Below are 24,907 nucleotides of genomic sequence, written 5' to 3'. Positions count from 1 at the left end.
CAGTCTTTGTTACTTCACAATTCAAAAGCTAATTGTTTTTAAACAGCTATGGGATCTCAATTTCAAATAGAACTGAGGAGAACCCCCAAAGCTCTTTTTAATGCAACAGGAAACATAAACCAGCAGTTGTTCTGCAGAAGTTCAGTTTTTTCCCCAAGTCACAAAGGTTGGTGTGAGCGTGTTTTCTTATTAACTAAGTTTTCCCTCCTCACAGTCCTGGTCTTATTTAAACTGCGAGATTAAAGAAGAGTGTGCAAACATAAGCGGTGACAGGTCAGCTCAGTAAAGAGAAGCCGGCCCCACCACTCATTGGTCCAAGGGATCTTATCACACAACCTCCCACTCCCTGGTCACACAAGCTTGCTGAACTGGCTGTCACGAAAACATCCCATCCAAAATCCTGCTTTCGGACACTGTTGGTGCCTTTGCTCTGCAATGGGGACACTCTGTCATTTGAGACGTCTGAAGACGAGGCTGGTGTCAGATTTCCACAGCTGGTGTACATTACAGGCCCCAAATGCAGGTGGGAAGCTGTTACCTAGAATCTATGTGACCAGGCGGATTCCACCGGATGGGATGAAGATCCTGCGCCAGTCAGGGCTGTGAGTATTCCTTTGAATTCCAAAACCTCCCCTGGGAAAAGAAAGGCAGAGCAAAGCCCACGCCTCGCACACCATTCTCAAACGTTGCAATCTGTGGAGTAATAGTAACATAAAACTGGAGTAACTGAAAGGAACTCCCTGCCCCCAGTATGTCAATGTCTCTGAAGTTAGTCCACTTGGATTGAATGTGGACTGTAGCACTGAATGAATCATTAACTTCCAAGGAAGGAGAAGGTGCTAGATTTCCAACAGGTCCATGGTGCATTTCTTGAATGCTTGAGGTTTGTCTGACTCCCCCAACTAGCTTGGAAGCAGTCTCTGAGGCTGAAATCCTGGCCCCACTGAAGTCAATGGAAGCTTCGCCATTGACTTCAGTGTGACCAGGATTTCACCCCAGGTGAGGTGAGAATTTGTTCGGCATCCATGAATTCATTATGCAGAGTTGTTTCCGAGACTGTATGCATGGGCTTGGACATCTCACTGCAAAGCTGCTGTTTGAGTTTGATACAGATGGAATCACAAAGTTCGTAGCAATGTGGCTATTGGGAACTCATTTTGACTTAGCAACGATTCGCCTGCATTGTAAAACTACTGTTCTAAGTGCCATTTTGCCATTGAAATCCAGGGAAATTTTACCATAGTCTTTAGCAGTAGCCTTTAACCAGAATGCCTGCTGGAATTCACAGGCATCCCAAAATGTGTGACTACTGTTGTTTTTATTAGATGTGCTCGGGAAAACAGTACAAAAATGTAAGATTTCAATAAAATTCCTTACATTTAAGTCAGTGAAAGGCTAAGGCATTTATAAAGCTCTCTTCCGCAACAATGTCACTTTACAATGTAAAAATCAGACAGTGTTCCAAATGATTGCAACTATAATTTTAATATTCTAACCAAATATACATTTTATGCCTCGAACCAACAGTAACCTGACTTTACATGACAAATCTCTCTGAAAAAATTAGATATTGTTGGATTTTCTAAAACAAAATATTGAGCTTTGAGAAGCCAAGTTAAATGAGGGCAGAAAAAATAGCGAGTCTTAATTAAAGAACGTTTGATCCAAGTGGGAATTAGATGCTGAATGGATGAATAGGCTGAGTGCCTAATAGGTGACTCTTTTATTATTTAACTTTCAAAGAGTTAGTTCAGAACTATGTACAGTTACTCAACCTTCAGTGGTGTCAAAACCCAGAAGGCCATGAATGGTGACTGGACTGTGTCCACCTGTCTCTGGGCCAGGTCGTCATGGGGCACAAAGGAGTCAACCAACCCGCCCTGAGGCTAGAAATTGCAGCCCTGTGTGGCAACAGAAAGCACTGTCTATGCAAAAAGTGAGTGGAATATGGAAATCCAAGCTGGTTGGAATTCTTGAGTTACGAAATCGGGTGAGGAGTGGGAAATCCATTTTTTTTTCTGAGCTGGTCAAAGTGTTTTGAAAATTTGAAGTTTTAAACAGTTTTTAAAATTCTATTTTTTAAAACTTGAAAAAAGTCACCATTGTTTGACCAGCTCTGTTGGAACTAGGCACAGTGAGCTAAAGGAGCTATTTAATGAGTATGAACAACTGCATCTGTAGCTGACGCATAGTGAGATGCTTCTGGCAACGGACGTGTTCACGTCTATGGGTACAATCTACATGGAGTTCGAATGGCAAGGAGAAAGAGAGACCTCGCCACGCAATTCAGCAGTGAACAGGGTAGCAGCAAAGGGGGGTATTTCCAAGGCTGCCTAAGTGAGTTAGGAGCACTGTTTGTAATTCTAGCAAAACCCATGAATGTCACCCCAGACCCAGGAGTGTTCAGTGGTGTCACTAACAACTGCACATTAAACTTCAGAGGCTGCTACTCCACTTGCTATTAGCGCATCAGTGGCTGTGGGAGGGGGCGTATTTCTGTGTCTCTTGCTGGCGACTGGGGAGTTCAAACCATTGCCTGACCCATCCCAAGGCCATGACTGCATAGCAGCAGTCAGTGGCTCTGGAGAAAGCGGATGAGGTGCCTCAGAAGAGAGTCAGGCTGAAATCAGGTCACTCCCTTCCCTCCACACACACCAGAGGAGAGCTAAGGTCAGTGGGAAGGAGTCCTGGGGAAAGAGCATGTGAAAACTTGAACCTCTAAGTAAATGTGCAAATTTGGCCTGTTGTCACCCCCTTTGAACTGCAGGGTCTAATTTGGGTACCCCACACACGTGGGAATAGGATGACCAGATAGCAAGTGTGAAAAATTGGGACAGGAGGGCAGGGGGTAATTGGCACCTATATAAGAAAAAATCAGGCCATCTGGTCACCCTAAGTGGGAACCTGTCGAATTGTCCAGCCCTAGGTGGCACGAGACAGCTATCTGTGCAGCAGCTCCAGATTGTAAGTGATATTGACTTTGGAACGAGCAATATCCGTGATATGTGAGTAAACTTCAACAGTCACTGGCCCCGCTGATCACTGCCATCACACACAACGCGCTGCTTCTCATCCTGCCCCAGAGGAGCTCTGGGGTTGAGCATCATTATTCGGTAATGTTTGGGAAAATGAAGCAATTTTGTGTCATTCCTGAAAGCCAGAGCCTCACCGTGCTGGCAAGACAGGCCTAACAAAGGCAGGCACGGTGCCATCTCAAACACACAGGCTCTGCTAATGCCCTGCAGTCCTGACCGGGCTGCGGTGCTGCCCAGCCAGGGTCACCCCACTCCCAAGCAGGTGCCAGCTTGCCTGATGGTTTGTCCTATGAAGGAGAGAGATGCCAGCCATTTCTAACCCATGTCAAGCTGAGGAAGGGACTGCTGGGAAAGACCCTGTCCACTGCTGGGAGAGCCAGTCAAAGATTTTCCAGTGAAACCATTTTCTCATAGGAAAATAGGGTTTTGTCAAAATGTATTTTTCTGCAGAAAAAATGTTGTTAGACGTAAGTGTTTCATAATGAAATATTTTGGGGAACAAAACCCAATTGTTCATTTCAAAATTAAGGAGCTCCCTGCCACACACTCACACACACTTTCCAATACTGTTTTCCAACTGCCAAAAGTTGGAAAGAAACCCTGCTTCTTCATGCCATTTTATTGTTATAATTAAAAAACAATAAGAGTAAAAAGCGGGTTTTCTCCCCACTTCCCCCCTTTTTCCCCTTGGAAATGGGGGGGGAAGGGGAAAAACTGCTGGGGAAAAACCCAAACAGTTTTTTTAAAACAGAATTTGAGGGTTTAATAAACCAAACCATTTTGAGGTCAAATACGTTTTCATTCAGTTTTAAAGTTTCCCATAGGAAATTAGAATTTTTTAGTTAAAACAAATGGATATGGAGGTTTTCCCCCTGCAAATTACCCATCCAAATCGCATTGAAGCCACTAGAGAGGCTCCCAGTGACTCCAATGAGTGCTAGCCTGTATATGGAAATGGTGATAAGGGGGAATTGCCCTGTAACGGAGTGGCCTACCCTTCCAAGGACCAGGAGGCCTGAGGCAAGCCAGGCAGTCCTGTTCAATCAGCCCAGCCCATGCCAGATCAGCTACCTCCCAGCCTAAGAGGGTTGGACTAATTGGGGTGAGGTGACAGCCTGAGACATCAGGACCTCAGGAAAGGGCTGAGAACAGACAGATGGGTAGAGGAATTGCAGGGGATGGGCTGTGGGGGGCCTGGAAGGACTCCAGGGAACGTGCCTGAGTTTCAGTGTTCTGCCCCCCCCGAGTAAGAGACATTTAAATGGAGCCCTCAGGGAGCGCTAGGAGGAGCCCCAGTGGGGAAAGAACTCTTCAGTTGTTTGGATATTTGTGACTCTGGCAGGGGACTGAAATCTGAGAGCCACATGAACCCTGGGAGAGCCTGAAATCTGGCTGAGGAGAACTGAGGCAGGGAGAGCCATGGGTGGCCAGCAGGGACTGCTCCAAGGCAGGCACGCCCTGCTATGACGTATGATTTACCATAACAGGGGACCAGGGGGAAAGGAAAGATTGGCACAATTCCCTGGCAGAGATTCCTCCTAATCCTTCCCTTGGAGGTGGCAGGCTTCACCCCAGGGCTTCTCCTAACAGAGTAGAGAGCAGCTTGGCCCTCCCCACAGCGTCACGGCAGTTTGCTAGAGGCACAGGGCTCGGCAGAAGCACTGGCCTCCTTGAGTGCCAGGCTAATACGGAATGGGGCAGGGCCACGAGGCCGCGTGGCGTTGTACAGCTTGTCCCTCCCATACGCTGTGTTGGTTGCTAAGGAGCCCATAGTGATCTAACTAGAGAGGCAGCAGGTGGTCATCAAGGTCAAACTAAAGTTTTTGCCCAAGTCACCACTGTGTGACCCAGTGGTGCTGGAACACTTTTTACAGTGGGGTGCTGCCTCTCCCCAGAGCTGGGGCCAGGACCGGGCTGTGGCTCCGGGAGGGGGGGGACGCGGACAGGGGTAAGGGGGCTGAGGCTGGGACCACAGCTGGGGGCGGGAGCAAAGCCCGGGTGCGGGGCCAGGAGCGGAGCTCCAGGTGCGGGGCTGGCGGTCGGAACCCCATGCAAAACCTGGGGGCACTGCAGCACGCCCCGCACCCCAATTCCCACGCCTATGGTGTGACCCTGGTTTTAAGATGGCGCAGCTACTGGTTTCGGTGGAATTACCCTGGTCTAAGAATGATGGAGCAAAGTGAAGAATTGGGCTGTGTGTCTTCAATGGTGTTTTGAATTTGCACTGCCTCACACAAACATACGTTACCACATCCCCCTCCTGCGTAAAGAAAGAGGTGTTTCCTCCCACTTTTAGTCCAGTCGCTCACTTTGACAAATAGGGAGTTAATCGGTTCATTGCTGCTGTTTAATATGCAGTCTGGAAGCAAGAGTAAGGAAAGACTCAAACCGTGAGTATCCACCCTGAGATCACGCCACTAGAATCTAAAGCACGTGGTATTTGGGGTAGGGACCATCTTGTGCTTCTGTGTCCGTACAGCACCTGCACAATGGAGTCATGGGCCTCGGCTAGAGCTCCTTAGCACCCCTGCAATAGACGCATGCTAAGTGATATTAGCTCTTTTAATAAAGAAAAATTAAAATGCTGCTCCTTAAAACACAATTGCCCAAAGATTTTGGTTGCAGCTAACTAATTACAAAATCCCCTGCCTTAAGAAGGATTAAATAAACTGGGCTGGTTAAAATCCCTAATGGAGAAAATATGTTGTTTTCTCCCCTACAGGAAATTTTCGAATTCTTAGACTGTTCCTGCAAGATTATTTTTATAACTGCCAAAACACATGTGTTCGCACTCCAGTGAGCACAGACTTGCATCTGGTTAACAGACTCCAAATGTCACAAAACCTGAAACAATGGTGCCAATTTTTGATCCACGTGTAAAATCTCTGGCGCAAAAGGAAACGAATCACGGCTGTGAGTGGGGTATGAACCTGTAGATGCCTGAGCAATGCAAAACTGAGAGTGATGACAGGCACCAAACCCTCAACACAAAATTAAATTCAAAGCCTGGCCTCTGGCTGGGCCGGTGACCTAGCCAGGAGGGGAATATGCTTCTGTCTAGGATAACTGGGTTATGCATTCTTGCTCTTACTGCTGATGGGGTCTTAGAGCATTGCAGGGATTAAGGGCCAAATTCATCCCTGGAGTAAGTGCACTGGCTCCTGTGGAGTCATACTAGGAAGGAATGTGGCCTCTCAGGTGGAGAGTGGGGTTAGGTCTCAATTCCTATAGCAGTTAAACACAATACAATGACGACAGGTGATTCACAGAATCATAGATTAGGGTTGGAAGAGACCTCAGGAGGTCACCTAGTACAATCCCTGGCTCAAAGCAGGACCAACCCCAGCTAAATCATCCCCACCAGGGCTTTGTCAAGCCAGGCCTTAAAAACCTCTAAGGATGGAGATTCTATCACTTCCCTAGATAACCCATTCCAGTGCTTCCCCACCCTCCTAGTACAATAGTGTTTCCTAATATCCAACCAAGACCTCCCGCACTGCAACTTGAGACCATTACTCCTTGTTCTGTCATCTGCCACCACTGAGAACAGCCGAGCTCCATCCCCTTTGGAAGCCCCCTTCAGGTAGTTGAAGGCTGCTATCAAATCCCCCCTCACTCTTCTCTTCTGCAGACTAAATAAGCCCAGTTCCCTCTGCCTCTTCTCATAAGTCGTGTGCCCCAGCCCCCTAATAATTTTTGTTGCCCTCCGCTGGACTCTCTCCAATTTGTCCACATCCCTTCTGTCGTGGGGGGCCAAAAACTGGACGCAGTACTCCAGATGTGGCCTCACCAGTGCCAAATAGAGGGGAATAATCACTTCCCTCGATCTGCTGGCAATGATCCTACTAATGCAGCCCAATATGCCATTAGCCTTCTTGGCAACAAGGGCACACTGCTGACTCATATCCAGCTTCTCATCCACTGTAATCCCCAGGTCCTTTTCTGCAGAACTGCTGCTTAGCCAGTCAGTCCCTAGTCTGTAGCAGTGCATTGGATTCTTCCGTCCTAAGTGCAGGACGCTGCACTTGTCCTTGTTGAACTTCATCAGATTTCTTTTGGCCCAATCCTCCAATTTGTCTAGGTTACTCTGGACCCTATCCCAACCCTCCAGCATATCTACCTCTCCCCCCAGCTTAGTGTCATCCGCAGACCTGCTGAGGGTGCAAGGCAGCATGGGCTGGTAAGTAGAACAGCAGACAGGGTGTCCAGCGATGTGGGTGCCGGTCCAGGCTCAGCCGTGGCTCGCTGTGTAACTGGTGGAAGGGCCCACCAGACCAAATTCTTTGCGTCTTACGGAGAAAAACTTTCCCTGACTTCAGAGCAGCTGGCCCATTGCAGGGGGTGTGGAGCAATCGAGCAAAAAGCACCTTTCACTCACTCCTGCTAAGGTGCACCGGGACCTCTGCTTGATTAAGACTGCAGAATTTGGCCTTTACCCGCTCTGTGCCTTAGTTTCATCATCTGTAAAATGATGAATGCACCTTTGCAGAGCGTTCTGAGAGCCTCCATTCAAAGATGCTACCGAGCACAAAGAAGTGTCAGATCAGGTGTAGGCATGCGCACACCATCAGGGTGTTCTACAGCACCCAGAGGATGGTGGGATGGAAGGGGAGGTAGGTAGATAAGTCTTGGCAATACCTGATCTGCAATAAACATAGGAATGGAGGTGGAATTTGTGGGCACAATCCTGCCATCACTGAAGTCAAGAGGAGCAGAAGCAAGCCCCACGTGTCTATCAACCTCCTTTACCCCACTACATTCCCGACATGGTTGCATTGCTCACATCGCATGCCATGCAGCGTACTTGTAGTGTGCTGATACACAGTAGTTGACTGCCACGGTAGTTGAACCATACTGTATCTACTGTGCTCACTTATCCCCAGTGTAATCCTGGAGTAACTCCAGCAAAGCTAATGGATTTACATGCATAAAGTGACCACACATCTCAGTTTTACTGAGCCCATCCTGTTTGTCCATATGAAGTGTCCCAGTGTTTCCATTTCACACCAGTGTAACTGATATCACCCTCCATAGCCTTGTCTTTTTACACCTTTCCCACTTGTGTTACTGAATGAAGTCCCTATTTCAACACGTAGGGACACATTCTGCTTCCAATTATGCTGGAATGCTGGACTGACCCCAAGGACATGAGTGGAGTTACGCTGTATTTACATCCAGGTAACTGAGATGACAATTGTCCCAGGAGGACCATACAACTGGTTGCAGTACAATGACAGGAAGCCTTTCGCTAGAGACGATTCAAGATTTGACACCAAACACTGCAGTGGTAATGGTAGCTCTTCTGAAATTTCCTCATGTGCAGACTTTAGGTATACGATAAACCCAGACTTTAGGTATACGATAAACCCAGACTTTTAATTTTAGTGGTTCTCTTCATTTTCTGACCTGTCTGGCGAACTAGATATTGCTTGCCCTGAAAAAATAATTCACAAATAGCACACACTGAGCAGATACTTAGCACTTCTGGGACACGTTCTTCTTTCTAAAGGGCTCCATCGTAACTTGGCACAGAGCTCGCTGTTCCAAGAGCAGGCCAGAGAACACACTGTGCCTCCAAGAGCCATTCTGCTATCCCCTGGATCTGGGATGTTCTAGAGTAAAATATCACTGCAGGTTACCCTCGCCCAGCCCACGGGCCCAGCAAGCTGCTCTGATTGTCAAACAAGGTGAGTACCCAGGTCTCTGCTCAGTCTCCCTCTGGCCTCTTGCTCACAGGGGTAGTTGGGAGACTAGCCAGACATTGTCTGGCATTGCAATCTGAGCAGGAGGGCAAGGGGGCTTTGCTGCCTGGTAAGGGCTGTAGCAAACTAGCTCTGTGTGCTTTACAAGCCACAGCCACAACCCTGGTACCTTTCCCCGTCTCGCCTCTTGCAGCTGCAACATTGAGCAGTGGGATTCAGATGAGCCAGTGCCACGCTCAGAACTCCTGGAGAAGGTTGCTGGGATTCGAGGCTTGTATTGCCTCCTGACGGAGAAGATAGATGCCGAAGTGCTGGACGCGGCAGGTAGGACATTGAATACTGCAGAAGTACTTTGAAATTGTCTGTATGGCGGGAGCAGTGACGAACAAGATGCCCCCAAACTATCATGCATTCATGTCCACTCATGCTAACATGTCCCCATTTTACATTATTGATGGTCTGGTGTGGAGGCTCAGCAGCTGAAATGCGCATTGAAGGGGCCCTTCTGCTTCCCAGTGTGTACATATAAAGAGGCATCTACACTGGAATCAGTCCATGAGGCAGATTTCTTTCTGAGTGGCCATTTCCCTGATTTGAATTAGGTTTCTGCATGCATCCTGCTATTTGGCTGGGGGGTAGCCGGGGGTCTGTTTGGGTAGCTGAGGAATGATTTTTAAAATCACTTAAAGAATGAGGATCCTGTTGTAATCCAATGCTATGAGCTAAAGGAGTAAATTCATCAGCAAGTAGCAGTAGTAGGCTTTTATCCTCAGTTGCAAGAATCTGATGCAACTCACTCTCTGAGGAGCGCTATGCAGGTGTAACGCAGTGGGAATGTGAGACAGCAGTCTGCAGAACATGGTGTGGCGAGGGGACTGGGAGGGTGCGATGGAGCTAAGATAAGCCACCCATGCCCTGCCCAGTGGTCGCTGTAGTGGTTTCCAGGAGGAGTAATAGAAGGTTACTAGAATTATAGAATAGAACTATAGGGCTGGAAAGGACCTCAAGAGGTCATCAAGTCCAGCCCCCTGCGCTGAGTCTGGACCAAGTAAACCTAGACCAGTCCTGACGGGTGTTTGTCCCACCTGTTCCTAAAAACCGCCAGTGATGGGGTTGCTATAGCCTCCCTTGTAGGACTATTCTTGAGCTGAACTACCCTTAGAGTTAGAAAGTTTTTCCTGGTATCTAACCTAAATCTTCCTTGTTGCAGATTAAGCCCATTGCTTCTTGTCCTACCTTCAGTGGACATGGAGAACAATGGATCCCCGTCCTCTTTGCAACCGCCCTTATCCTAGCTGAAGACTGTTATTCAGGGGTGAAAGTAAGTCTAGGGACTTACCGGTATGGGGCTGGGCTGGGGCCGACTCTGGCCCCCAGAAGGGGTGGGGCCTCGGGCAGAAGGGGCGGGGCTGGGGGAGGTCAGAGCCAGCCCCGGCCCACCCTGTACCGGCAAGTGCCTCCTTCCCCCGCCCCGGGGTAAAGGCAGCAGGGGGCTCTGGCAGCGGTTGAAAGGGCCCGGGGCAGTAGCAGTGGCCAGAGCCCTGGGCCCTTTAAATCGTCCCCGGAGCCCCGCCGCCGCTTCCCCAGGGCTCCGGCAGCAGGGCTCCGGGGACGGGGCTCCGGCCACCACTACCACTCCGGGCCCTTTAAATCGTCCCCGGAGCCTGCCGGAGTACTGGGAAGCAGCAGCGGAGCTCCAGGGACGATTTAAAGGGCCCAGGATTCAGCCGCCGCTACCCCAGGGCTCCGGCAGCGGGGCTCTGGCAGCAATTTAAAGGGCCAAGGGCTCCAGCTGCTGCTGGGTGCCGCAGGCCCTTTAAATTGCACCTGGAGAAGCCAATCCACCCCGGTACAGCACACCGGCTATTGCCGGTACGCTGTACCGGGGCGTACCGGCTTACTTTCACCTCTGCTGTTATCAGATTCCCCCCTCAGTCTTCTCAAGACTCAAGCTATTGAATGTGTGCAGTAGTAGATCCGGCCTAGCTCTCACCGAGCATGGAGCTGAGCTCTGGCTGGATGTGAACGTCAGTCCGTTTGTTCTCTCCTCCCACCACAGGGCCCAGCCTGCAGGTGGTCAGCACGATGTCAGTGGGCTATGATCACATTTCTCTGGAGGAGCTGAAGAAGAGGTAAAATGTGCTGGTGTGGTTTAGTCACAAGCTGTACAAATGTAAGAGTCACTGCAGTCCCGTCTCCACAAGGAGGGAAATGGCGGTAGTTTAAAGGTCTGACTGCCCTTGGGCTGGCTCAGTAGCCCCTTGTTATATCGGAATCCCAGTCACTCCCTACTTTGTTAGGAGCATGGTGCCAAGATTATAAATGATGCCAAAGCAGACATCATGGAAACCACCTCATTTAGCACTAACTCCTGTCACCATCCCCACCCTTCCTGGTCGTGTCAGCAAGACAGCCAAGGAGGTCCTGAGCTTGGAGGCTGATGGCTCAGCAAGGTCAGCAACAGGAAGGTAGCAAGGAGAGCAGCCGTGCAATCCCTGGTCTTTGTAGAATGAAGGACCTCAGTCCCACATCTGGCCCCCTCACATTTGCTTGTCTCCCATACTTAGGTGACCTCCGTGTCTTTGTGGCCCCTCCCATCTCCTGAAGGGGAAGTCATTGCTAGTTCCCCAGGAGCTCCACCCCCTTCTTGAAGGTTAAATAGACTAGCACGTTGCAGGAGCAATAAACGCATTTTACAAGAGAAAGTACCATTCAGTGTGTGATTATCTAATGCACAAAAATGAATAACAAGCCACAGTCATATTATCTTAAACAGAACCACATGGCATCTGTTGTGCACCATACTCATCCTTCCTCTTTCACAGTCAGCCACCTCACCCTCCCCTTCCCTGCCTGCAAACCCTAGCCTCACCTCTTCCCCTGCCATGATGCCAATCCCCAATCTCCTCAAGTGGTTCTTCTGGGGTTTTTTTTTTTAATGCAGTTGCAACATTCCCTGGAAAAACCCAATTCCTGAAACAGAGTCAATAGGAGTCAATAGATGCCTCACAATAATAACAATAGATGTTGTTATATTTAAACCCCGAAATCTCCTTCTCAGGTGGAATGACTAGAAAGATCTCCATTTTCAGAAGCGGCTAATGATTTTGGGTATCTGTCTTGACACGTTGCGGGGGCCGGGACCAGTTTTCAGAAGGTGTTGCATGCTCACTCTCTGATAATCGGACCCCTGGAGATGTCTCAAGTATGTCCTAGGAGTGGGGAATAGCAAAATTTGGCTCAGTGGTGGTCTCAAAGTTCACCAAAATATTTTTGTAGAGGCTCAGCTACTTTCAGCGAATTTCCCGTCCACCACGAACCCCCAACCAGATGTGCTGGGTTTTCATACTGAACTTTCGCACAGCTCTAATCATAGCTTCAATCCAAGCCCTTCCTGTAAGTCTAGAGAAAAATTTATTTCTGAGGACATGTGGCATAATCTTCATATCCTAATGGTCTAGAAACAGTTCAGGTGTGACCATTCCTACATTGAGAAGATTCCAGTAATGTAACGGAGTATTTGTTATTTGTATCTTTGGATGCAGAGGAATCAGGCTAGGATACACACCAGACGTATTGACTGAAGCAGTTGCTGAACTCACAGTTGCTCTTCTTCTGGCAACTTCCCGTCGACTGTTAGAAGCTGTGGATGAAGCTAAGAAGTAAATTTTTTTTGTCTTTATTCAAACTACCTAGTGAAAACTGTTTATGTCGAGTTTGTCGGCAGGAAGTGAAAGACCAATGTGTTGGTGAGTAAACAACCAAAAGATGGGGTGTTGGACAAGTATTTTAGGAGCATAGTCTCCTCTCTGTGGTTAGGATTTTTATAGATGATACTTCACATGTCCTGAGAAGAGAAAATATAGCCTATGGGTATGACTGCACTGCAGTCAGATGTGTGTGTGCACATACCCAAGCTAGCTTTGAGCCAGCTCCTTTGAATAACACCAGCAGCGCAAGATGCAGCTGCACGGGATTCACACAATGTACACGGAGAACAGGAAGGTTCAGAGTTAATCATGTATGCTGCGTTGTTGTAGCTGTGTCAGTCCCAGGATCTTAGCGAGACAAGGTGGGGGAGGGAATATCTTGAGCGGACCAGCTTCTGTTAGTCAGAGAGACAAGCTTTCAAGCAGCTGAAGAGCTCTGTGTAAGCTAGAATGCTTGTCTCTCTCGCCAATAGAGGTTGGTCCAATAAAAGAGGTCAGCTCCCCCACCTTGTCTCTCAACAGTGGCTAGTCTAAGATTTGTGGGGGATATAAACCATTATCGCTCAAAGCAAAAATCAACCACTAATTAATGAGGATTCTTGCAACTTCCTCCTGGCCAGTGTTGGAGACAAGACTACTGGCCTAGTTCAAGCCTTGGTCTGATCCAGGCTGGCAATTCCTGTTAAATGATCGACCAGAGCTAAACAGAAACAGTCTCCACATTCCAAAGTGCAGGGGAAGGGTTGATGCTGTCCTGTGTATGCCTGAAATAGCTTCCAGTGTTATTTTACAGCGGTGGCTGGGGAACCTGGAAGCCTCTGTGGATGTGTGGCTATGGTCTGACAGACAGCACTGTGGGGATTCTAGGACTTGGAAGAATAGGTAAGTTGCAAAATCCGTTTTCATACAGAGCTGGCCAAAATGTTCTGTATTTTGATTTCTTTTGCTAAAAAATCAAATTGATGAAAAGACACACACAAAAATCAACCAGAGTTAGACTCAAACCCTGAGTAATTTTGAAAAGTGTCAGCAATTTAAAAAATCATGAGGTTGCTTTTTTTTACATTTCTGTTTTTATATCAGTTAAGATTTAAAAGAGTAGATCTGGCCACCATTTTAGAATTTGCCAGTTTTTAAAAAGTTGACCAATTTTGCAAAATTCCTCTCCTCCAATGTTTTGGCTGTCTACAGAGCTGGGCAAAATTTTTTGGAGTTTGAGAAAGGAGGAAACACGTTGAAAAAACGTTTCATGAATAATTTTCCTTTTTGGCTCAGTTCTAATAAAAACACCATTAAGTGCTTCCATTTTGTTGCTTGTTCTAATGCTACAATGGTGGACAGATCTAGATTTCAAGCACTGATTTTGCATAGGTCTGATAGTCTACTACCTTGCACCGTAAGACCTCGTTTATACCTGTGCAATGTCCCTACCGCTGGTGTAAACAAACAAAGAATTCTTCCGTAGCATTCTACACTTTGCACATTTGTCATTACAGCTGGGCAACATTTGCTTGGCAAATAATAAATTTGCCACAGAAAATGCATTTTTGCGAGGCCCTGAAACTACTTGAGAATTCTGGTCAAATTTGGCAAATAGTTTTAACCAAAAATTGATTATTTTTTTTCCCTGAAAAAATTGAAATGGTCCATTTTGGCCATTTTGAAACTAAACATTTAGACTTTTCGTTTGAAGCAATGTTTCATTTGGAAACTTAGCTAATTAAAAACAACGAAAAAGGAAGATTCAAAGCACCTGAAAATGACCCAAAATGAAATGAAAAACTGGTAAAAAATTGTTTCAGGTCAAATAAAATGTTTTGGTGACCCCCCAAACTAATTTTTTCAGGGTTTTTTTTTCTCCCACAATGAGAAAAACTGAAAAAATTCAGTTGTGGTTTGAAACAAGCCAATTTTTTTTTCAGCTCTCCTGTCCCCCAAGCAAAACGTCAATTATTCACTCAGCTCTGCATCTAAGTGACAACATAAAGTGTTGGGCCGTGGAAAGCCTTTTAGCCTTCTGTGGCTATTTCATCTCTTGGTCTGCTACAATCCTTTCAAAAACCACTACTTTCCACTTAAGCCCTATTAAATCCACAGGGGAGAATTTTGCCCTCACGGCACAGTGTAGAGCAGGTTAGGATTACAATAAAAATATTTGCTGTATTTGCACATTGCCATCAACTGGATTAGCAGGGGATCAGCACCTCTGAAATTGGGCCACTTTTTAGGTACCTAAATATGGAGTTCTGTCCCTAGGTTTAAAAATGTAGCCTTTTGCCTCAGTTTCCCCATCTGGACTGTGGAGAGCAGACCTAATCCTGTTTGTTTATGCACCCCATTAGGTTAGCATGAGAATGAGTTGGTGTTTGTAAAGTGCTTGGAGGAAGAAAGCCTATTGATATTAGGTTTCTTTACCGTCACCACAACAAAGAAGGACAATGGATGCACTTTCTGGGGCATGGTTACTTGCTAGACTATTTAATAACTGCAGTAACCAAATCCATTTGGTTACTAAACAAGACACAGGAGGTGTTCTTGGCAAACAGAAGCAACCTAGACCAGGTGCGCTTGGGCTGGAAGTTATGGTAGGGGCTCAGCAGCAGGCTCTCATCTCCCACCAGTCCCACAGAAACCCCATGGCTGAAACACTTGGGCAAGAAGAGGTCCCAGACTGGGATGTGGATGCCTGTTCTTAAGGGCATCATCCCATCTCAACACTGAACAGATTATTCCCCTGTACTCCGTAACTCTGACCCGGTCGTTCTACAGTGGCCTCTCCACTCAGCAAGTCCCTCTTCCCTAGAGAGTGGGCTGAGGGGTGGTGTTTCATGGGGACTGCTGCCATGGGCCTCCATGGAATGGCCCACCTTGATTATCACTACAAAAGGTTTTCTTCCCCCCATCCCCCCGCTCTCCTGCTGGTATTAGCTCATCTTAAGTGATCACTCTCCTTACAGTGTGTATGGTAACACCCATTGTTTCATGTTCTCTGTGTATATAAATCTCCCCACTCTATTTTCCACTGAATGCATCCGATGAAGTGAGCTGTAGCTCACGAAAGCTTATGCTCAAATAAATTGGTTAGTCTCCAAGGTGCCACAAGTCCTCCTTTTCTTTTTGCGAATACAAATATGGCCGCTACTCTGAAACCTGTCATGGATGTCCTGAGATCCATGCAGATTTTGGGGACCCCTCACAGGTGTAGGGAGGTGGACACCTTATCCCATGTGGCTGGAAAGTCCCTCTCCACAATGTGAAGATGTAAAGGAAACTCACCTTAGCCCCCTACACACTGTTTCTCCTGCAGAGGGGGAGGATTTGCACAGCAGATGAGCAGCAATAAGGTGGAACTCATGGGTGTAATTCCCATTTTATAGGAGCAGCTGTCATGGCCCGGTTAAAGCCATTTGGAGTCAAGAGATTCCTATATGCCGACACTGGCCCGAGACCTGACATGGCCACCAAAATCCCGGCCAAGTTTGGTAAGATGGAACAGAGCGTTTTTCAGACTGTGGAGAAATCCATCTGGAATCCCACCTCAGCAAAGGCTGAACTGCCGGAAAGCCTGTTTTCCTAACTACCCAGCTAGGGAGCTTCCTGCCTTGCCTGTGTATGGGCTGTGGAGGCTTTAGTTTAGATTAAAAATAGAGGCAGACTGAGGTTCCCCCAGCCATCCTTGCAGAACACCCCCATTTAAAGGCCAGGCCTCCCCCCCAGAAAATATGAGATTGGCATAGAAATGGTGAGATTTTAAAAATCATAAGTAATGGATTCTTTTTATTTGCGTTGTGGTTTCTGAGCCTGTAAGGGTCTCACCTTTTCATGTTTTTCCACAATCGTGAGACCCAGAAATATGCTTTTTGTAAAATTTTTAAGTGAAAGCTGAGATTTTCATGGAAACACATGACTCCAGGAGCTGGGGCTTTAAGAAAATACTCAATTTTGTGAGACTCAAAATCAAACCAGGAGAGCTGGTGACATCCCTTAAGTCCAGAGAAACAGATTGGTTAAGCAGTTTTGTTAAAAAGCTTTTCCTTTCTACTTGTTTAGCCACAAGCCTTTTTGTATCATTTCCAAGGGGTAGCCCGTCACATCAGCATATTGCAAATGACATGGTTGATTCAAAGCCCAGGGAAGTCACTGAGCACAGATGTAATTAAATGTGATCAATCACCCCCATGCCGTATTATCCAGACAATACACACAGAAAGAGTTTGCCCCCAACAGCCGTGACTGCAGAATCTAAAATGGCTCTTTCTACAAATGTACTTTTAATGCGTTTCATTGGTGTACCTTGCTCTGTGCCTCGAGGTACGTCTCCCAGAGTAGCCATCATGCCCATTCTCAGCTGGGCATTTTGAACTCTGATCAGCTGCCTCCACCGGGGGAGGAGCGGGGGAGACTGCAGGCCGAAGGGGTGGGGAGGAGCCCCCACGTGCTCTGGCCCAGGGCCCAACAAACCCCTAATCTGCCTCTACGTGCGCTGAATGCAGATGGGGAGGGCTCGTCAGACAGCTGCAGGCCTATGGAACTCAGAGGATGTCAATAGCTATCTTAAACTGGACTAACCAGTTCCACTTGGCGGAAATTGTTTACATGAATTTACAGTAAACATAAAATATTTTGGGCCCCCAAGAATATTCAGACTAGGGTCATAGGACTAGAAGGGACCTACTGGGACATCAAGTCCAGTCCCTGCTATCACTGGCAACCCCGTATATCATCCCGTTTACAAACGTATCAAGCTCCAGCTTAAAACTAGTTTGGTTGTCTGCCCCCACCGCTCCCATTGGAAGGCTGTTCCAGAGCCTCGCTCCTCTGGTCAGAAACCTCTTCCTAGGTCAGTCTGTTATCTGTGGACTCTGGTCAACTCAGTGCAAAGATAAATCCAAGCTATTTCCAATAGTATGTGCCTTTTTAAAAAATCTCTGCAGCCTTTCTGCTTTGTTCTGAATAGTACCACTGGATGAATTGGCTCGGCATTCGGACTTCATCGTTGTGTGCTGTGCCTTGACTCCTGAAACAAAGGGCATCTGTGGCAACAGTCTTTTCTCCCGAATGAAGGATACTGCCATCTTTATCAACACCAGCAGGTGAGGTAGGACAGGAGGGAAAGAAACGTCTTAGAGCCAAGGCTCAGCAAGATAAACACACAGATGTCACACTGGAGAACATAAACTTCTGACACAAATCCTTCTGTGGGCACAGAGGGAGACAAGATTTATATTCCCAACTCTAACAGCATCCCAGCTCAATAAAATAAAATCAACTTTCAAGCAATTATTAAAAATAAAAGGCTTCCGTTGGTGTAATCCGACAACACGCTGATTGTGGGAGATGTATCATGACACAGGCAAATCCCATCCAGCGGATTCGGTCTCATTAGATAAGCTGATCCCACACACAATACCGTATGAATCGTGCCGGAGGACAGAACTGTAAGCCCCTGGCCTCAGAGTTTATTATAAAGCAGCCTTTAAGATCAGACTGCTGTGCACTCCAACTTTATCCAACCCCGGTGTTAAAGCTTTCACCAGATAACTAAGGCTCTTAGCTGCGAGAACAGCTACACAGAGATGTCCAGAAGTTGATGGATACTTTGTTTTTCTTTTCCCAAAAGGGGCGGTGTAGTGAACCAGGAAGACCTGTACCAGGCATTGGTCAATGGTCAGATTGCAGCTGCTGGTCTGGATGTCACGGAGCCTGAGCCTCTGCCCACGGATCATCCTCTTTTTAAACTTAAAACGTGTGGTGAGTCTGTGTTGGAAGCTGCCCCTGTCACCTGAAGAGCAGGGCGGAAAATGGTGATTTGGGAATTTAAACCTGTGGCCTGATTTCTAGACCAGGCAGCCTCTACTTGCGCTGGTGTGTAGCTGTTCCGATGGAGCAGTATTCCTTCGGAAAAGGCAGCTGCATGGATATGAAAATGTTTCGGGGGAGCGTGTGAATTTTGACAACATGTTTGACAGGAGGAAGTTGACAGTAATCACTCAGACTTTTTTCATTTCATTTCAGTATGGTCGAAATGTTTCATTCCAACACGGTCAAAATGTTTCATTTTGACCTTATCATTTTGATCCATTTCAGTGAAACTTTTATATTATATTAAAATAACAATTATAATATTATATTGGATTCGTAGCTCATAATTACTACTATACACACTAATTAATATTTTGTGTTATAGTATAATGGTTTGACACTATCAAAACAAAAAGAAAAGGAGGACTTGTGGCACCTTAGAGACTAACCAATTTATTTGAGCATAAGCTTTCGGGAGCTACAGCATCCGATGAAGTGAGCTGTAGCTCACAAAAGCTTATGCTCAAATAAATTTGTCTCTAAGGCACCACAAGTCCTCCTTTTCTTTTTGTGGATACAAACTAACACGGCTCCTACTCTGAAACCTATCAAAACAAAATGTTTGGATGTTTCCAAATTAACATGTTTTTTTTTTAAATTTCTGTTCTGTGGCAGAATTTCTAAATTTTGACGAATTCAGAATGAAATCAAATGTCAACATGTCAAAAGTTCCCACGAAATAGAAATTCCAGTTTCCAGCCAGCTCAGGGGTTCATTTCTGTGTGTTTGTTTTTCCAATGGTCTTTACAATCCTGGGGATTCTGCATATCAATGAACCTCCTTTGAAAGACGTGTGTCCTGGAATAAAAAATAATTGGTCAGACCCTCTGCTGGTGTAAATTAGTATAACTCCACTGTTGTCACAAGGTGCCTGGGTAAAGGTTACACCAGTTTACACCAAGGTGTCTGGATAAAGTTTACACCAAGGTGCCTGGGTAAAGGTTACACCAGTTTACACTAAGGTGCCTGGATAAAGACACAACCTTAACTCCACCTCGGAGTGTATGCATTAAACCAGCCTTGACTTACATGATCACCTTATTTCTTAAGTAGTACAACGGCATACAAAATTTCTGTGCTATATACACCCTTGAAAATCTTATCATTTCCCCCATTATTTTTCTATGACCACTAATTTCATTGTCATAAAGGGCCAGTAAATCAGTACTGACTTAGGGTCAGATCCTCAGGTAATTACATCACATGAGGATTTGATCCTTTGACTTGATGTGGTACCTTCCCTCTAATTTAGTAATTTGGTCAGTACCAGTGTACTGTGTATTTTCTTTTCAATCAGCAGAAGTGAAAGTCCTTTAGGGGCAAATCAGGGAAGGAAGCAGTTAACTACAAATTTGGTGGCTTAGATGTGCCAATACATTTTCACCCTTACTCTAAGACAGATACTGGATGTGTAAATATGGCTTGCTGTGTATTTCCATGGGCCTCACTTGTCTGGCATACTCAGAGTAATACATAACACTACAAAATGTATATCTAAAGCTCTAGGCTGTTACAATTTATTTGACAACTCGCATAGCACATTGTTAATGCATCCACACAAGGAGGCTGACTTAACTATCTGTGATATAGCTCTCCCATGCCATCCCCACAGTAGCGTCAGTGAATTTATTTAGGGTTACCATATTTGAACATTCAAAAAAGAGGACACTCCACGGGGAGGGGGCAGTATTTGCTCGCGCCCCCCCCAACCCCACCCCAACTCCACCCCCATTCCAACACCTTCCCCAAAGTCCCTGCTCCAACTCCGCCCCCTCCCTGCCCCATTGGACCCCCTTCCCTAAATCCTCGCCCTGGCCCTGCCTCCTCCCCTGAGTGCGCTTTACTCCCCTCTTAAATGGCTGAACTGTGTTTGCTCAAACGACCAAAACAAAAAAATCCCATGCAAGAAGAGACTAACCCTAAAACATTGTAGCCCCAAAGCCAGAAGCTTCAGTAAGTTCTGAGTGAGATACACGAGACTGGAAATGCCGTGTTAGCAGGGAATATGAACTTACCTACAGCGATGGCAGCTACCGCCCCGTCTGCTAACATTCAGGGGACTGAGGGCTGGACTGGCAGTGGGATACAGAGCCCCAGGACCTGTGCCAGGCAGGTCTGTAGATCCCGGGTGACAAATAGCATTAACTGGCCGTCGTCAACCCACCTTTAAAGGTGTTGAACTGTGTCTACAGGAGGCGTAAATTCATGTCTAAAAGGGCAGGGCCTTGGCTGCCAATTTTCAACCAGCCCAGCTCTGTAGTCACTACCACATGGTGACAGTCAGATGGCCTGTGCAGAAGAAGCGCAATAGTTTTGCCCTGTCCAGGGGATGGAGCTTCACGTCATACCAAACCGCCAGGTGTCAACTCCTTGGGGCAGAGGCTGTCTTTTTGTCCTGTCTTTGTACAGCGCCTAGCACCATGGGGCCCTGGTCTGCGGCTAGGCTCCTAGGCTCTACAGTAATACAACTAATAACAACAATTAGCAGTAGTTTGCACCTTCACTGATCGTTCCAGAAGTGAGCCCAAGGAGTGGCTGGGCCACGGAACTCACTCAAAGCTCTCCCCAGCTTAAAAGGGGCCCTTTGCTGGCATGACAGTAGCTAAAGAGAGACATGCATTCTCCTAGGCTGCAACTTTCCAAGAGCATTACAAATAAACACCCACGCCGTCAACTTCCCCTGCGCACCCCCAGGAGCCAGGCTCATGTGCAGACCGACCGGCGCATGTACCTGCCTGCGACCCAGGGACATCCCTGTGCATGTTATGCCACCCATAGCAAAAAAAATGTTAAGTACCTCAGAAGCAGGAAGCCTGCTAAACAACCAGAGGGGCCACTGGATGATCAAGGTGCCAAAGGAGCACTCAAGGACGATAAGGCCATTGTGGAGAAACTAAATGACTTCTTTGCATCAGTCTTCACGGCTGAGGATGTGAGGGAGATTCCCGAAACTGAGCCATTCTTTTTAGGTGACAGATCTGAGGAACTGTCTCAGATTGAGATATCATTAGGGGAGGTTTTGGAACAAATTGATAAACTAAACAGTATAAGTCACCAGGGCCAGATGGCACTCACCCAAGAGTTCTGAAGGAACTCAAATGTGAAATTGCAGAACTACTAACTGTAGTCTGTAACCTATCATTCAAATCAGCTTCTGTACCAGATGACTGGAGGATAGCTAATGTGATGCCAATTTTTAAAAAGGGGCCCCAGAGGTGATCCTGGCAATTACAGGCCGGTAAGCCTGACTTCAGAATCGGACAAACTGGCTGAAACTATAATAAAGAACAATATTGTCAGACATATAGATGAACATAATTTCATGTTCATCTATATGAACAAGGTCCCTCACCAAAGGCTCTTAAGCAAAGTAAGCAGTCATGGGATAAGAGGGAAGGTGCTCTCATGGATTGGTAACTGGTTAAAAGATAGGAAACAAAGGGTATGTATAAATGATCAGTTTTCAGAATGCAGAGAAGTAAATAGTGGTGTCCCTCAGGGGCCTGGTCTGGGACCAGTCCTATTCAACGTATTCGTAAATGATCTGGAAAAAGGGGTATACCGTGAGATGGCAAAATTTGCAGATGATACAAAATTACTAAAGATTACTAAATTACTAAAGTTAAGACCCACGCAGACTGTGAAGAGCTACAAAAGGATCTCGAAAAATTGGGTGACTGGGCAACAAAATGGCAGAGGAAATTTAATGTTGATAAATGCAAAGTAATGCACATTGGAAAGCATAATCCCAACTATACATATAAAACAATGGGGTCTAAATTAGCTGTTACCACACAAGAAAGAGACCTTGGAGTCATTGTGGACAGTTCTCTGAAAACATCCACTCAATGTGCAGCATCAGTCAAAAAAGTGAACAGAATGCTGGGAATAATTGAGAAAGGGAGAGATAATAAGACAGAAAATATCATGTTGCCTCTGTATAAATCCATGGTACACCCACATATTGAATACTGTGTGCAGATGTGGTCACTCCATCTCAAAAAAGATATACTGGAATTGGAAAAGATTCAGAAAAGGGCAACAAAAATGATTAGCGGTATGGAACGGCTTCTGTATGAGGAGAGATTAATAAGACTGGGACTTTTCAGCTTGGAAGAGAGACGGCTAAGGGGAGTTATGATTGAGGTCTATAAAATCATGACTGGTGTAGAGAAAGTAGATAAGGAAGTGTTGTTTACTACTTCTCATAACACAAGAACTAGGGGGTCACCAAATGAAATTAATAGGCAGCAGGTTTAAAACAAATAAAAGGAAGTATTTCTTCACACAACACAAGGTCAACCTGTGGAACTCCTTGCCAGAGGATGTTGTGAAGGCCAAGACCATAACAGGATTCAATAAAAGAACTAGATAAGTTCATGAAGGATACATCCATTGATGGCTATTACCCAGGATGGGCAGGGATGGTGTCCCTAGCCTCTGTTTGCCAGAAGCTGGGAATGGGCGACAGGGGATAGATCACTTGATGATTACCTGTTCTGTTCATTCCCTCTGGGGCACCTGGCACTGGCCACCATTGGAAGACAGGATACTGGGCTAGATGGACCTTTGGTCTGATCCAGTAGGGCCATTCTTATGTTCTTATCCGTCTGGTCGCTTTGCCTGTTCTGGTCTTATGAGCCACCAGAGGAGTGACATTTATAAGAATCCGGCAGGATTTGACTAAAACATCATCTTAACTTTAAAAATCCCTTTAAACCTCTGCAGAATTCGTGTAAATTTCAATCCCCTGCCAGCTCACACGGATGGAGCAGGCAGGCAGAGCGGAGAGTCGATGTGACTCGCATGCAGACAAAATGCAGCTCATAGGTTTAGTCTTAAGCCGGCCATTCCTGGCAGTGCCCTTTCAATCCTCCGGGCTTGCAGTCCCCCTAGCAAATCTGGCTAAATTACAAGGGGTGAAAAGACCTCTGTGAAGAGTCCCATTCCCCACCTCTGTCAAACAATCTGTACTTCCCCCCCTCCTGTCCTTAAATGTCCTCCTGGGATCATTTTAGTTAGGCAGCATCCCTGCCTGTTGTATTCCCACCCAAAGTGCAGAGGTGCAGGTGAGGGCCCTAACAAGATCCAGAGTCAATACAATCCTAGTGTCTTCATTGGACTATGGCTCAGAGCTGAGTGCGGTCTGTCCCAGGAACCGATTGTCTCCCATGGCCAGGGCAAACGTTGTCAGGGGATATCTGCACAGTGGGTGATGAACGCTGATGAAAGGGTGAAATTCACAGTGGGCCGGGGCCCTTTGATTGCTATTGCAGGTTCCAGAACCAAGAAATGATCTCTCAGGACTTTGTTCCCTTTCTCTTTGCAGTTATTCTCCCCCACATCGCCAGCGCTACGGTCGCTACCCGGAACGCCATGGCCGCCTTAGCTGCCAGCAATTTACTGGCAGGTCTGCAGGGAAAAGCCATGGGCAAGGAGGTGCCACTCTGAGGGGGACGCAAAGCACACACTCTCCTTGTGCTCAAGCCCTCCTGCAAACCACTCTGGCCTGGATGAATGCAGCCTGCCATCGCTGGGTGCTGTTTGAGCGGCGGAGGTCCCATGACAAGCTGTCGGAGGGTGGGAGCACCACTGTTTTCTTCACCAAGAGAAAGAATAGGCCAGTTCTACTGCTGTTTCAGATGTACTGTGTCCACCTCCCTCCCCTCCCATTACCAATGTGCTGCAGCTCAGCGTATGTATTACATATTGCACCATGTCTCCCCACAGCGCTCGTCTACGGACCCACCCCACCCCCCGACATTAGCAGCTCGTTATAGCGAGTGTGTTCTGCTCGTTGCTGGACATGAATGTCACCAAGAGATAAGCAATCGCTTTCAAATGTGACCTTTTTTCTCAAAGCTAACTTGACATTTTCTAAGGGGGAGAGGGTTCATTAAAACTGTCTGTAGTCTTATTGTGCATTAGCCAATCAGCGGGGAAGATCTCCAGTAAATTTGCATTTTTAGAATGGGCACATTCCCAGAAATAAAATGTATAACATTGTTATCAACCTTGGCACTTTTTTTTTTTAGTTTAATTTTCTTTGTGAATTCAGATTATGTTCTCCTCGTTATGCTGGAACCTCTGAAAGCTACTGTCCATTAACGACGTGAAAAGACCTTTCCGCTTCCACTGCGGTAAAAAAGATAGTTGCCAAACTACAAAAGTTTTGATGTTCCTAATTAACCAAAATGAAATCTTTATATCCACCTCTTGTATTCTGTTCCTCATATCTTAGTGTCTTATTTCAGTGCAGTACTTTACATCTGCTGCATTAAGAGTAAGATTCTCAAGGGTTTTATTTTTCATACTGGGTGCTTCATTTGTCCCCAGTCACCATGTGTATTTTCTCGGTTGCTGCATATTTATTTTACTGACAGTAGATGTGATTCATCGTATTCTGACTGGAAATTATTATTGTCTTTTTTTTTTCCAGTCACAGCGTGTAAAAAGGACTAAAATGAAGCTGTTGTCTGAGGAAGAGGCACACATACGGGCGGGGGAGAGGGAGGAGCAAATTAATCAAGGACTTTAAACAGTGGTGTAACTTACCATGCATGATTTAAGTGTACTGGAAAATAAGTGTAAGGAGTAA

At 46.4% G+C, this 24,907-nt stretch overlaps 1 protein-coding gene across 2 annotated transcripts; it reads left to right on the top strand.

Annotated features, from left to right (window-relative positions):
* The first annotated feature begins 311 nt into the window (after nucleotides 1-311).
* Nucleotides 312-24,315, top strand: LOC140911828 (glyoxylate reductase/hydroxypyruvate reductase-like). Of its 2 annotated transcripts, XM_073345736.1 has the most exons (9): nucleotides 313-602; nucleotides 8,931-9,061; nucleotides 10,797-10,869; nucleotides 12,283-12,399; nucleotides 13,241-13,329; nucleotides 15,825-15,929; nucleotides 17,405-17,540; nucleotides 18,068-18,198; nucleotides 23,639-24,315. In XM_073345736.1, the coding sequence occupies exons 1-9, from the start codon at nucleotides 436-438 to the stop codon at nucleotides 23,758-23,760; spliced, it is 1,071 nt and encodes a 356-aa protein (XP_073201837.1). In that variant the 5' UTR covers nucleotides 313-435; the 3' UTR covers nucleotides 23,761-24,315. The 2 variants fall into 2 exon arrangements, with proteins under 2 accessions (XP_073201838.1, XP_073201837.1); XM_073345737.1 differs by lacking the exon at nucleotides 15,825-15,929 and having other exon boundaries at nucleotides 312-602.
* The last annotated feature ends 592 nt before the right edge of the window (nucleotides 24,316-24,907 follow it).

Source organism: Lepidochelys kempii, chromosome 5 (genome assembly GCF_965140265.1).
Source record: "Lepidochelys kempii isolate rLepKem1 chromosome 5, rLepKem1.hap2, whole genome shotgun sequence".
NCBI classification, from domain to species: domain Eukaryota; kingdom Metazoa; phylum Chordata; order Testudines; family Cheloniidae; genus Lepidochelys; species Lepidochelys kempii.
Note: the sequence above shows the minus strand (reverse complement) of the source record. Positions and strands in the feature narration are given on the sequence as shown.